Source organism: Boleophthalmus pectinirostris, unplaced genomic scaffold (assembly GCF_026225935.1).
Source record: "Boleophthalmus pectinirostris isolate CB_2022bp ecotype Guang Dong unplaced genomic scaffold, ASM2622593v1 HiC_scaffold_6, whole genome shotgun sequence".
NCBI classification, from domain to species: domain Eukaryota; kingdom Metazoa; phylum Chordata; class Actinopteri; order Gobiiformes; family Gobiidae; genus Boleophthalmus; species Boleophthalmus pectinirostris.
The window spans coordinates 39,734,963-39,749,962 of NW_026571447.1; the positions used below are offsets into that span (position 1 = coordinate 39,734,963).

The following is a 15,000-nucleotide window of genomic DNA, read 5'->3' on the forward strand; positions in this document are numbered from 1 at the left end:
CAGGACTGAACCAGGACTGAACCAGGACTAAACTAAACCAGGACTAAACCAGGACTAAACCAGGACTAAACCAGGACTAAACCAGGACTGAACCAGGACTAAACCAGGACTGAACCAGGACTAAACCAGGACTAAACCAGGACTAAACCAGGACTGAACCAGGACTGAACAGGACTAACAAACTGAACTAGGACTGAACCAGGACTAAAACCAGGAACTGAACCAGGACTAAACTAGGACTGAACCAGGACTGAACAGGACTGAACCAGGACTAGGGAACCAGGAACTAACTAGGACTGAACCAGGACTAAACTAGGACTGAACCAGGACTGAACCAGGACTAAACCAGGACTAAACAGGACTAAACTAGGAACTGACACCAGACTAAACTAAGGACTGAACCAGGACTAACTGAACCAGGACTAAACTAGGACTGAACCAGGACTGAACTAGGACTGAACCAGGACTAAACTAGGACTAAACCAGGACTAAACTAGAACTAAACCAGGACTAAACTAGGACTAAACCAGGACTGAACCAGGACTAAACCAGGACTGAACCAGGACTGAACCAGGACTAAACCAGGACTGAACCAGGACTAAACCAGAACTAAACTAGAACTAAACCAGGACTAAACTAGAACTAAACCAGGACTAAACTAGGTCTAAACCAGGACTGAACCAGGACTAAACCAGGACTGAACCAGGACTAAACCAGGACTGAACCAGGACTAAACCAGGACTAAACTAGGACTAAACCAGGTCTAAACCAGGTTTAAACCAGGTCTAAACCAGAACTGAACCAGAACTGAACCAGGACTGAACCAGGACAAAACTAGGACTAAACGGAAACTAAACTAGAAAAATGAAAAACCCACCACTTCAATCCAGATTAAAAAAGCAAATGTGACGCTTGTTCCTCACATTTGTAAACAGGAAAATATTACCACTTTTTTCCTGTAACGTCACATTACTGCGTTAGAACAAAAAAACAACACATTAGAGTAATTAGTTACTTTTATAACACTTTTTATTTTATAGTAAACGTTCCCGAGCACCACGGAAAGCAAATTTATTTATATTACACAATTTGTATTCTGATGTTTTTATATTTTAAACACACAAATCCCAAGAAAAAAATCTGAGTCTGTTAAAATCATCTGAATTTCAGCATTAAATTGTTCGTATTTCACCATTTTCTGAGCTCTTCTCATGTCATTTCTTTGTCAAAAACCGACCTGGAGTTGTGTTTTGTTTCATTTATTCATATTTAACGCACAAACTCTGCCCATTTACGCTGATTTTTTTCTCTCAAACTGACATTTTGAGCTTTAGAGATGTAAACAAACTCATAATAAAGAGTTACTCGAATATATAAATGAAACAAAACACAAGTCCAGGTTTGTTTTGGACGTGGAAACATGATTCTAACGTGACTTAAAGCTCACACAAGAGTCAGTTTTCTGTAATATAGGATCTTTAAAACGAGTCTAATCCACTTTGAGCATCGAGATCGAGTTTCAGTCGTGTTTCATGTTCAGCCCGGGTGTTTTTAATGGACAAGTTTCCAGCTGCTCTGTCGGTGAAAGTGTCGAGGTTTGGATCTGTTGGACTGATTTTGGTTTAATGGTGATGATTAAAAGTTCAGGAAATGAATATTAAAACACAACTGATCTGTTTCTAGCTTGAGAAAAAATAAAACTGAATTGAAAATCTGGATCAATAAATGAGTGTTATATATTATTACAATTTCAATCTTGATTTCGATACTAAGGATTAGACTCGATACTCGGTTCTGATTCAAGATAAAACCATGATTAGAAAAAACAATTTTTTTAGACAATAAAATGTGATTTTCAATATTAAATGGTATCTCCTTATATCTATGTAATCCCTCTGTGGTCCAGGTCTAAACCAGATCTAAACCAGGTCTAAACCAGATCTAAACAAGGTTTAAATCAGGTCTAAACCAAGAATAAACTGGGTCCAAACCAGAACTAAACTAAACCAGGTTTAAACTCAATCTAAACCAGGTGTAAACCAGGTCTAATCCAGATCTAAACCAAGTCTAAACCAGGTCCAAACCAAATCTAAACCAGGATTAATCTAAATGAGGTCTCAAACAGGTCTAAACCAAGTTTAAACCTGATGTAAACCAGGACTAAACCAGGACTGAACTAAACCAGGTTTAAAACAGGAATAAAACAGAACTAAACCAGGTCTACACCAGATGTAAACCAGGACTAAACCAGGTCAAAAACCAGGCGTAATCCAGGTCTAAATGAGGAATAAACTAAACCAGGTCTAAACCAGGACCAACCTAAACCAAGTCTAAACCAAGTGTAAACCAGATCTAAACCAAATCTAAACCAAGACTAAACTAAACCAGGTTTAAACTAGATCTAAACCAGGTATAAACCAGATCTAAACCAGGATTAATCTAAATGAGGTCTAAAACAGGTCTAAACCAAGTTTAAACCTGATGTAAACCAGGACTAAACCAGGACTGAACTAAACCAGGTTTAAACCAATTCTAAACCAGGACTAAACCGGGTCTAAAGCAGGACTAAACTAAACCAGGTCCAAACCAGGATTAAACTAAACAAGGTCTAAAACAGGACTAAACCAGATCTAAATGAGGACTAAATCATGTCTTAAATAGGTCTAAAGGTCTAAACCAGTCTAAACCAGGTCTAAACCAGGTCTAAACCAGGTCTAAACCGGGTCCATGGAAATAACTAAATCACAACTTTTGATCTCATGTTACAAAGGCAGATACAGAAACTGACAAACACGCGTCAAAGTTCAATTTTGAGCTCCATATTTTTCACATATTCACACACACGATAAAGTTGGTCTCAAATACAAAAGAAAATTTACATTTACTCATTTCTGCCCGAACTTGATGTGACGTCGTTTGTGCGACGGATCCTGCACCTTAAACTTCCTCTGTGTGATCAGAAAACCCCACACACACTTTACCCCTCCTCCTCCTCCTCTTCTTCCTCTTCGTCCTCTTGCTCTCTTCACTGGCTGCTCACACACACACACACACACACACACACACACACACACGGCGGAGGCAGGAGGAGGTGGGGCGGTCGTGCGCGGGATAATGGTTTGAGGTTCAATAAACAGCTCAGAGCACTTGAGAGTTTAATAGAGCACAAACAGAGGGATTCATCTCCATCGAGCGGCTCACACTCGCCTCCGGATCACCGCCGCAGACACGCCGCTGCGCAGCGCCGAGCCGCGCAAACGTCCCACGCAGACAACTGTACGTGCGATAAACGGACAGAGCAAAGGCCCAGACAGGAAGTGAGCACAGCCACGTTTCCGGGTCCATTGACTTGTATTGAAAAACCGTCACTCGTCTCTCTGTAACTGCTGCTGCTGTGACACCCGTTATTTTGGTCTTAAAAATGTTCATATGAACTCGCTCCACAAGATCCAGGTGTTTTTATTTCACTTTTTGGTCCATAAATTCCCCCTCCGAGTGTGGAATTTTGATTCTAAGGAACAGACTCGATACTTAAAACCACAAGAACCGAATCAAATCCAAAGGTGAATCCAATTTGGCGTCGAGCTGTTTTCATTGACCTCATTGGCTCATGGGCCCAAAAATAATTTTGTGTTCCGCGTTTACTTCCTTAGTCCGGGGAAGCTCCTCCCACCGTGTGACGTCTGTTATCCACGCCGTGGACCGTTTGGACCAATCAGAGCGAGAGAACACAGGCAATTTGAATAAACCAGGACTAAACTAAACCAGACCTAAACCAGATGTAAACCAGGATTAAACCAGGTCTAAACCAGGACTAAACCAGGTCTAAACTAGGTTTGAACCAGGTCTAAACTAGGACTAGACCAGGTCTAAATCAGGTCTAAACTAAACCAGATATAAACCAGGTCTAAACCAGGACTCCACCAGGTTTAAACCAGGTCTAAGCCAGAACTAAACTAGGTCTAAATCAAGACTAAACTAGACCAGGTCTAAATTAGGTTTAAACCAGGACTAATCCAGACATAAACCAGGACTACACCAGGTCTAACTACACCAGGTCTAAACTAGGTTTAAACTAAACCAGATCTAAACCAAACATAAACAGGTCTAAACCAGGTCTAACTCTAGTTCTAAACCTGGTTTAAACCTGGTCTAAACCAGGTCTAGACCAGGTCCATGTGTGTTTTCTAGTCTCTTTGCTCTTATACTTCTGATTCAGATCCTTCTAAAATCTGACATTGCAAAAAAAAAAAAAAAAAAAAAAAAAAAAAAGCTCTCTGTGCACATCGAATTTAAAAGCACTTTTATCGTCAAATAATCAGGAGGTGCACTATTAGCATACTAGTTGTAGTTAGGACCCTCTGCTCTGGCCTCTGAACGTTGAGAAAAGTTCTTATAAACTCATCGCGATGAATGATTAATAAGAAAAAAAAACATGGACTGACTTTTAAAAACGTCCTGGTTTTGTGTTGACTTTTTAAGACGGTAAAAAAAGGATATTTTTTTTTTTTTTGTATTGCGATAATGAATACTGTGGTTATTACGTTTTATTGCATTCTTGTTTTTAGTGTCTCTCTGAACCCTTCGGCTGTTGGAACGAGCCCATAGAAATTAATTTTGATTGACTGATGGAAAGAGACTTTTTTTTTTTTTGGTTGTCATTTGATAAACACCTTTGACGTTTTAGATTCAGCTGAGAGAAAAGTGAAAATAAAAGTATAAAATCTAAAATAAAAACATCTAATCACAACTGAATATGAACTAAAAGAGTTGGAATATTTGTATAAAGGTTCGATGTTACACAAAATGGACTCTTGTGAGTATCGACTTTAAGTATCGAGTATTAGTATCGAAATTTAGTTTGAAATTTTAATATTGTGATCGTTTGTTTCTCTTTCACGATAATTACTGCTCTTATAATTATTGTTCAAAGTATTTTTGTAAGGCAGCTTCATTGAACCAGGATTAAACCAGGTCTAAACTAGGACTAAACTATACTGGGTCTAAATCAGGACTAAACCAGAACGAAGTTTAAATCAGGTCTAAACCAGGTCTAATTCGGGTCTTAACCAGAACTAAGCCAGGTCTAAGCCAGGTCTAAGCCAGGTCTAACTAAATCAGGTCTAAGCCAGGACTAAATTGGGTCTAAACCAGGTCTAACCCAGAACTAAGCCAGGACTAAACCGAGTCTAAACTGAGTCTAAACCAGGTCTAATTCGGATCTAAACCAGAACTAAACCAGGTCTAAGACAAGTTCAAACCAGGTTTAAGCCAGGACTAAACTAAATCAGTTCTAAACCAGGACTAAACCAACACTGAACCAGGTCTAAACCAGGTCTAAACTGGGTCTGAACTGGGTCTAAACCAGAAAAAAGCCAAGTCTAAACCAGGTTTAAACCTCGACTAAATCAGGTCTAAACCAGGTCTAAACCAGGTCTAAATCAGGTCTAAACCGGGTCTAAACCAGGTCTAAACCAGGTCTAAACCAGATCTAAACCAGGTCTAACTAGGTCTAAAGGTCTAAACCAGGTCTAAACCAGGTCTAACTCAGGTCTAAACTGGGTCTAACCAGGTCTAAACCAGGTCTAAACCAGGACTAAACAAGGTCTAAATCAGGTCTAAACTGGGTCTAAACCAGGTCTAAACCAGGTCTAACTCAGGTCTAACTCAGAACTAAGCCAGGTCTAAGCCAGGACTAAACTGAATCTAAACTGAGTCTAAACCAGATCTAATTCAGATCTAAAGCAGAACTAAACCAGGTCTAAATCAGGTCTAAACTGGGTCTAAACCAGGTCTAAACCTTGAAGTCTTAACCAGGTCTAAACCAGAACTAAATCAGGAATAAACCAGGTCTAAACCAGGTCTAAATTAAGACTAAAGGGGTTTAGTAGTTTTCTGCTTTTTTATAAAGAAACAAAATAAATATTCAGCAGATTTGAGTGAAACATTTTAGCTCCGCTTTATTTTCTGCTTCTGGTTTTGTCCTGGTGGATAAAATAACCCCCCGTCCCGCTTTATATCGAGCTTCAAACGTCGTAATCGTGACAGAAGAAACTATAAATACACAAATTGACACGTCGGCTTTGTCACACCACGAGAGGACAGTTATCTCCCTCCATCCCTCTTTCTCTTTTCTTTATTTTTTATTTTCTTTTCTCTTTCTCTCGCTCTCCCCCCACTGTGTAGAACATCAACGATGAGTTTATAAGCACTTTTAGCAACTTTCAAGAACCAGAGCAGAGTTTTGTCGTCACAGTAAGACTTAGTTTGACCAGACGTTCCTTTTTACCCGGGACAGTCCCAGTTTTGAGCCTGTGTCCCCTGTCCCAGCAGGTTTATACAAAACCACTGATTTGTGATCAGTGATCTGTCAAAAATCTGTCAAACTGTCATTAGTGTAGGTAAAATACAGAAAAGCTGCTTAAAAACGACCAAAACACAAAGAAAATGTGACTGTACTGACACGTTTTTTGTAAATAAATCATGAATGGGCCGAGTGCAGATAACAGTTTTTCTTACCTGCTCCTTTCACAATTTTATTATTACAAACCAAAACAAACCAGGGAGAAACTAGTTTTATTATCCAAGTTAACAGCAAATTTTTACCTTTAGTTCAATAGACTCTGTCTTGTCTCGATCTTGCTCGACTCGTCTTGTCTCGATCTTGAAGACTTGCTCGAACTCGGTCTCTGTCTTTCTCGATCTTGAAGAGCTCGAACTCTGTCTTGTCTCTCGAGACTCGAACTCTGTCTTCGTCTCGATCTCGATTTGAAGACGCTCGAACTCGGTCTTGTCTCGATCTTGAAGACGCTCGAACTCGGTCTTGTCTCGATCTTGAAGACGCTCGAACTCGGTCTTGTCTCGATCCTGAAGACGCTCGAACTCTCTTGCTCGTCTTGAAGACGCTCGTCTCGATCTTGAAGACGCTCGAATCTTCGACGCTCGAACTCTGTCTTGTCTCGATCTTGAAGACGCTCGAACTCGGTCTTGTCTCGATCTTGAAGACGCTCGAACTCGGTCTTGTCTCGATCTTGAAGACGCTCGGTCTTGTCTCGATCTTGAAGACGCTCGAAACTCGTCTCGTCTCTGTCTCGATCTCTCGAACTCGGTCTTGTCTCGATCTTGAAGACGCTCGAACTCGGTCTTGTCTCGATCTTGAAGACGCTCGAACTCGGTCTTGTCTCGATCTTGAAGACGCTCGAACTCGCTCGGTCTTGGCTCGGTCTTGGCTCGAAAGACGCTTTGGACTCGATCTTCTCTCAGTCTTAAAGGAGCTTGGACTCGGTCTTGTCTCGGTCTCGAGGTCTAACACTTGACGAGTGATAAAATGTAGATAGATTTATAATTTAGATTTATAAATATCTATTATTTATTTAAATATATATAAAGAAACAGATAAAATATTCAGCAGATTTGAGTGAAACATTTTAGCTCCGCTTTATTTTCTGCTTCTGGTTTTGTCCTGGTGGATAAAATAACCCCCCGTCCCGCTTTATATCGAGCTTCAAACGTCGTAATCGTGACAGAAGAAACTATAAATACACAAATTGACACGTCGGCTTTGTCACACCACGAGAGGACAGTTATCTCCCTCCATCCCTCTTTCTCTTTCTCTCTTTTTTTATTTTATTTTTCTTTTCTCTTTCTCTCGCTCTCCCCCCATTGTGTCCCTAATCCGGCCTCTTTGTGGGCAGGGTTCCACGGGAGGCTCCGGTCCTGTTCTCTCCCCCCCCCTATTCACATGGAAATACCCCCCAGCGCACGCACACAAACGCACAAAACGCACACAAAACGCACACAAAACGCACACAAACGCACACACAAACGCACACGCAGCTGAATAGGCCCCCGTACCATCAGAATGCCGCGGATTACCACCAGATTCCATTATTATTACCCCCAGTCGTGCGTCTTTTACCCCCGCGGCGCCGGTCCTCGCTCAAAGCCCCCGTCTTGGCTCGCCGCTCGTGGACGCCGACGGTTATAAAAAAAAAAAAAAACAACAAAAAAAACCCCACCAGATTATTGTCGATTTCTTTTATTTTTCTGGAAAACGTCCACGCTTTTAATCTTACATCTCGCGAAAAAATGGCCCTCGTCTTTGTTTTTTGTTTTTCTCTGTTGTTGTGTTGTTGGTTTTTTTTTCTGTGGACGTCGAGTTGAATCCGCGCGAAGCCTTCGGTCCGGCCCACTCACTTCTTCCTCGTCGGTTTTTGGTTTAAGGACGTAAACACACATGAAAAAAACCAACAAAAAAAGAAACAAACATACATTAAAAACACATAAAGAGTCAAAGCGCGGCGGCTCTGGACTCAAATTACACGTTTAATCACAAAGCGGCGTTTATTTTAAGACGCTCGCTCTTTCTCTCGTTTGAATATTCGCTGCTAATTTGGGACTTAAACGTGTTATTAGTGTTGCAGTCGAGGCCGGACTAATCGAGACCAAGACCAGGACAGGACCACAGGGAGTCCAGAGACCAGGACAAGATCGAGACCGACACAAGACTGAGGTTTTTAGAGGTCAAGACTGAGACTTTTAATGGTCAAGACTGGGACAAGACCGAGACTTTTAAAGGTTCAGACCAAGACAAGACCAAGACAAAACGGAGACAAGATCGAGACTTTTAAAGGTTCAGACCGAGACAAAACCGAGACAAGACTGAAGTTTTTAGAGGTCAAGACTGAGACTTTTAATGGTCAAGACTGGGACAAGACCGAGACTTTTAAAGGGTCAGACCGAGACAAGACCGAGACAAGACCGAGAGACGAGACCAAGACGAGACCAAGACAAAACCGAGACAAGATCGAGACTTTTAAAGGTTCAGACCGAGACAAGACCGAGACAAGATCGAGACTTTTAAAGGCTCAGACGGAGACAAGACCGAGACAAGACCGAGACAAGACCGAGTCCAAAGCGCCTTCAAGACCGAGACAAGACCGAGACAAGACCAAGTCTAAGCGCCTTCAAGACCGAGACAAGACCGAGTCCGAGCACCTTCAAGACCGAGACAAGACCGAGACAAGACCGAGACTTTTAAAGGCTCAGACCAAGACAAGACCGAGACAAAACCGAGACAAGATCTGGCCTCGAGTTTTTTTGCAGTCTTGATCTCGTTTCAGACTCAACTCCTCTCTCGGTCTTGAAGGCTCTTGGACTCGGTCTTGTTTCGGTCTTGAAGGCTTGACTCGGTCTTCGGTCTTCTTGGGTTTCGGTCTTGAAGGCTTGGACTCTCGGTCTTGAAGGCTCTTGGACTCGGTCTTGTCTTGAGGTCGTCTTGGACTCGGTCTTGTTTCGGTCTTGAAGGCTCTTGGACTCGGTCTTGTTTCGGTCTTGAAGGCGCTTGGACTCGGTCTTGTCTCGGTCTTGAAGACGCTCGAACTCGGTCTTGTCTCGATCTTGAAGACGCTCGGACTCGGTCTTGTCTCGGTCTTGAAGACGCTCGGACTCGGTCTTGTCTCGATCTTGAAGACGCTCGGACTCGGTCTTGTCTCAGTCTCGAGGTCTAACACTTGACGAGTGATAAAATGTAGATAGATTGATAATTTTGATTTATTTTTTAGATTTAAAATGCGCCAAAATAACATACAAACATAAAACAATAACATAGAAATAAACGTCGAAGATGACTAAGACGGTCTCAATTCGGTCTCGATCTTGTCTCAGTCTGAGCCTTTAAAAATCTCGGTCTCGACTCTCAGAGGTCTCGGTCTCGTCTCGGTCTCGACCCTCAGAGGTCTCGGTCTCGTCTCGGTCTCGACCCTCAGAGGTCTCGGTCTCGTCTCGGTCTCGACCCTCAGAGGTCTCGGTCTCGTCTCGGTCTCGACCCTCAGAGGTCTCGGTCTCGTCTCGGTCTCGACCCTCAGAGGTCTCGGTCTCGTCTCGGTCTCGACCCTCAGAGGTCTCGGTCTCGTCTCGGTCTCGACCCTCAGAGGTCTCGGTCTCGTCTCGGTCTCGGGGCCCTGTGGTCTCGGACTGGTCTTGGTCTCGATTTGTACGATCTTGACTCCGACACCAACCAGCTCCAGGTTTATCGTTTACGTTTGAGCGACTCACGGGGGATCGAGAGTTCGTCCTGTTGTACAAACACATTTAACACATCAGAAAGTGTTATTTATTTACTCTGAGGAGCAAATCGGGACCAGTTTTTTTTTTTTTTTTTTTTTGTTTGTAACGACATGTAAACTGAACACAAACATGAACGATAAAACTACTGGGACTCGGGACTCTGGAGGTGCGGTCCTGCCTGAAGGAATCTGCTTTTCACTTAAAAATAGCCACATTTCTTCTTCCAAATTTTTCCATCTGCTCGTGTTTTTCTGCTTTTACCTCCGTTTAAAAGACTCAAACTGATAAATGACGTTCAGAAAAACAATCTCGATTAAAATGACATGAAATACAAACAATGTACTTCAGAACTTTTCAGCTTTTACCCAGAACGAGAGCGAGTGCAGTTCTTTATCAATGAAAGTTCGTCCAATCCCGGAGCCGACTTTCCCTCTCTTCCCCGCTCGTTGTTATTACCATCGATGTGCGTGGTAATGTATAAAACCCCAAACGCGGTGGTGTGAACGGTGTTTCCACTAAGACGACGACAGAAGCTCCGTCAGCAGCTTCATGACATTCAAAAAGGTGAACGAGAAAATAACATCGACCGAAATAGAGTCGAGGAAAAAAAGAGAATTTAAGTGTGTCGACGCACAACAGAACACAACACACACACAACACACACAATACACAACACACACAATACACACACACAACACACACAACACACACAATACACACACAACACACACACACACACACATACACAACACACACAACACACACACACAACACACACAACACACACAACGCAACACACACACACATGCATCTGTGCATGTGTGTGTGTGTTTGCAGCTGTACTGTAAACTCGTCTCTCTTGTGTGCGTTTGGTTGTGTAGTTGTGTTGTAACCTCCTCTGTCTGTCTCTCTTGTGTGTGTGTGTGTTTGTGCGTCTGTGTGTGCGTGTCGTGTGTGTAGTTGTGCGTCTGTGTGTGTTTGTGCGTCTGTGTGTGTAGTTGTGCGTCTGTGTGTGTTTGTGCGTGTCTGTGTGTGTAGTTGTGCGTCTGTGTGTGTGTGTGTTTGTGTGTGTGTCGTGTGTGTGTGTAGTTGTGCGTCTGTGTGTGTGTGTGTTGTGCGTCTGTGTGTGTGTTTGTGCGTCTGTGTGTGTGTGTGTGTGTGTGTGTGTAGTTGTGCTGTGCGTCTGTGTGTTGTGTGCGTCTGTGTGTTGTGTTGCGTCTGTGTGCGTCTGTGTGCGTAGTTGTGTTGTAACCTGTTGTTTTTGTGCGTTCGCAGACATGGACGGTCTGGCAGACTTGTCTCCTCCGGGCTCCAACCACAACCACCTGAGCTTCTCGCAGCAGCAGCAGCCCATCCCGGGCAGCACGGCGGAGCAGACGCCCTCGTCCCCCGTCCCGCCCCTGTCCCACGCCCCGCCCTCTCACGGCGGGCAGGGCGGCGGCCGTCAGCCCCAGATGCCCGGCCTGCACCACCCGGGGCTGGTGTCCGCGCCCATCAGCCCGCAGCTGGTCAACCAGCAGCTGGTCATGGCTCAGATCCTGAACCAGCAGTACGCCGTCAACCGCCTGCTGGCCCAGCAGACCCTGTCCCAGCAGTACCTCAACCACCCCCCGGTCAACCGCAACCACACCAAGCCCCTGGAGCCTCAGGTCGCCTCCAACACCGACGTGTCCTCAGAGATTTACCAGTGGGTCAGGGACGAGCTCAAGAGAGCCGGCATCTCCCAGGCCGTGTTCGCACGAGTCGCCTTCAACAGGACGCAGGTGAGAGCCCGCGGGACAGGTGCAGCACTGACAGGACAGGTGCAGCACTGACAGGACAGGTGCACGCTGACAGGACAGGTGCAGCACTGACAGGACAGGTGCACCGCTGACAGGACAGGTGCAGCACTGACAGGACAGGTGCACCGCTGACAGGACAGGGGCACCGCTGACAGGACAGGTGAAGGACTGACAGGACAGGGCACCGCTGACAGGACAGGTGAAGGACTGACAGGACAGGGGCACCGCTGACAGGATAGGTGAAGGACTGACAGGACAGGTGAAGGACTGACAGGACAGGTGCACCGCTGACAGGACAGGTGCACTGCTGACAGGACAGGTGCACCGCTGACAGGACAGGTGCACCGCTGACAGGACAGGTGAGGGACTGACAGGACAGGTGCACCGCTGACAGGACAGGTGCAGGACTGGACAGGTGAAGGGCTTTACTAACTAAGGATGTATCGATATCCAAATCTCTCGGGACGATATTATCACGATGTGCATCTCATGGTTCAATATTTATTGTGATATTTTGAAGAAACTGATATAATTATATATAAATATATATATTGTAGATCAGACACATTTCTGCTTTTAAAATGCTCTGAAAAGTTTTTGGTGTGATTTATTTCCATCAAAATCCCAAGAATTCAAGTCAAAAACATATTTCTTCATGTCGTCTGCGCTGAAATGCATCATGGGAAATGTAGTTCCCGATGTTCATAAGACATTTCTACTATAAATCCTGCATTTAAACCAAAGAAACTTGTGAGTCGACATTTTGTGATGGTCCACGATGTTTTTGTGAGACTTTTGACGATATTTCGGTTATTGTTCCGTGCCTCTCGGAGATGTGGCTGTTTGAGGATCACTGGATCAGTTCGTCCTTCATCTGAGTCTGATCTGGCGGTCAGTGCCTCAGACTCTTTCCTCCCCTCGTTTTATTCTCACCGTCTAAGTGTAATTGCCCTGGACAAAATATAACACCAGGACGTTGTATCTCGTTGCTCTTTAACTCCCGCACATAAACTACCGGACAAACAATCCATTAAACCCACGCTCAAAATCACACTCACACTCACACCGACGCCGACACGTGACGTTTTTCTGGTTCTCCACCAAAAACCGCATCCACAAACCCCTCGGTGAGATCTGTGCAAACACTGGGATGTGCTGAGGATCTGCTGCTTCTCTCCCTCCTCCACCTCCTCCTCGTCTCCCTCCTCGCCTCCCTCCTCGTCTCCCTCCTCGCCCATAAAGCCAGCGTTCCGGAGTGGCGGCGTGAGCGAGGGAGGGCTTATTTATTAGCAGTTTGTTGTGTACCATATGCGCCTTAATAACGGCGAGGGGGGAGGGGCCGGCGAAGGTGAGTGAACGAACGAGGGAGAGACGCAGAGACTGAGATACTGACGAGTAACAGATTACATGTACCGGAGTGATGTAATCAGAGTACAAATGATGAGTAACTGTATTCAGTTACAGTTACTGTTTCAGTGAGTGGTAATTGGATTACAGTTACTTTGTTGAAGTAAATGGATTACACAGAGGGATTTTACTGTTTTCACATTTTGGGGTGTATCCCTTTTTGTTTTTTTGGTAATTCCACTCATTGCTGGACACTAAACCAGGTCTAAACCAGATCTAAAACCAGGTCTAAACTAGGTCTAAAACCAGGTCTAACTAGGTCTAGGTCTAAAAACCAGGTCTAAAAACCAGGTCTAAACTAGGTCTAAAACCAGGTCTAAACTAGGTCTAAAACCAGGTCTAAACTAGGTCTAAAACCAGGTCTAAAACTAGGTCTAAACAGGTCTAAACAGTCTAAACAGGTCTAAAAACAAAACAGGTCTAAACCAGGACTAAACTAGGACTAAAACCAGGACTAAACTAAGGTCTAAAACCAGGTCTAAAACCTAAACCAGGTCTAAAAACAGGTCTAAACCAGGTCTAAACCAGGTCTAAACCAGGTCTAAACCAGGTCTAAAACCAGGTCTAAACCAGGTCTAAACCAGGTCTAAACCAGGTCTAAACCAGGTCTAAACCAGGTCTAAACCAGGTCTAAACCAGGTCTAAAACAGGTCTAAAACCAGGACGTGTCGTCTCGTCTTCTATCAATAATATTTTTAATTTGGTTCAGTAAAATTTGGGCTTTTTATTTTCTTTTATCAGACAAAACTTCTTATGTCACAATTTCCTCGTCTTTGTTTCTCTTCAGCAAATCAAGTAATCCAAAGTAATCAGATTACATTACTCACTTTAAGTCATTGAATGTATTCCATTACAAACTACATTCTGGTGTATGTAATCTGTAATCTGTAGGGGATTACATTTTAAAGTCACCTTCCCGACTCTGCTGATGACATAACCCGACATAAAACCTGGTCCCGTCGCGTCGGATTCTCACCTGTGCGTTTGCGACGAGCGCGGACCTGCCCTCGCATAAACAACCAGACGAACCCAGACGTACGTTTAATTGTTTCGCTGTCGACACAAGAACGAAGCCGGTTTTACAATCTCCAAGTATGTACAGTTTGCATAGTTCACATTTCTGTAACGCACTTGTCATGGGAACAAAGCGCAGAGGCAAAAACCCGGACCGGACCCGGACCCGGACTGAAACGATGCAAATGACGCGAAATGAAGCTTTTAGTGGCGTTATAATGTCGTTTCATCGTCAAAAACAAACCTAGAAATGTGTTTTGTTTCGTTCACACATGTTTTAGTGACGCTTTATTATTAGTCTGTCTTTATCTCCGAAGCTCAAAACGCTCTGTTCCACTTTGTGATGTCATGAAGTGGTAGATTTCAAGTGAACAGCTCCTTTTTTGCCTTTTAAATCTTCGATTCCACGACTGAAATGATCCAAATGATTCTAGTTCAGGGAAGTTAAACTCAAATTCACATTGGGCCAAAATTTAAAACTGGGATTAAGTCGTGGGTCAAACTAAATATTTATTGAAAAATTTCACCATCGTCTGCAAGTTTTCGCTTCTTTCGAGATTCAAGTTTCTTTTCTTTTTTTGTAATTCTTTCTTTTTCTTTTTTTTTTTTTAAGTATGAAAAGACAAATACAATCCAACCTGCGGGTGTGCCTTGATTCTTACAAAGGATGGATTAATTAAAAGAAAAATAATAATAATAATAATAATGAATAATAATTACTACAGCCAAT

At 43.6% G+C, this 15,000-nt stretch overlaps 1 protein-coding gene across 6 annotated transcripts in view; it reads left to right on the forward strand.

Annotated features, from left to right (window-relative positions):
• The window catches only part of LOC110166306 (DNA-binding protein SATB1), a 262,741-nt gene that overhangs the window by 169,401 nt on the left and 78,340 nt on the right, over window positions 1-15,000 (forward strand). For all 6 annotated transcript variants that reach the window (XR_008633447.1, XR_008633449.1, XR_008633451.1 and 3 more), the window contains one exon: window positions 11,344-11,831. Coding sequence is in view for 1 of the 6 variants with exons in the window: in XM_055163679.1 (XP_055019654.1) it covers window positions 11,344-11,831 (488 nt within the window). In the remaining 5 variants the exon portion in view is untranslated. The remainder of the gene's footprint in view (window positions 1-11,343; window positions 11,832-15,000) is intronic.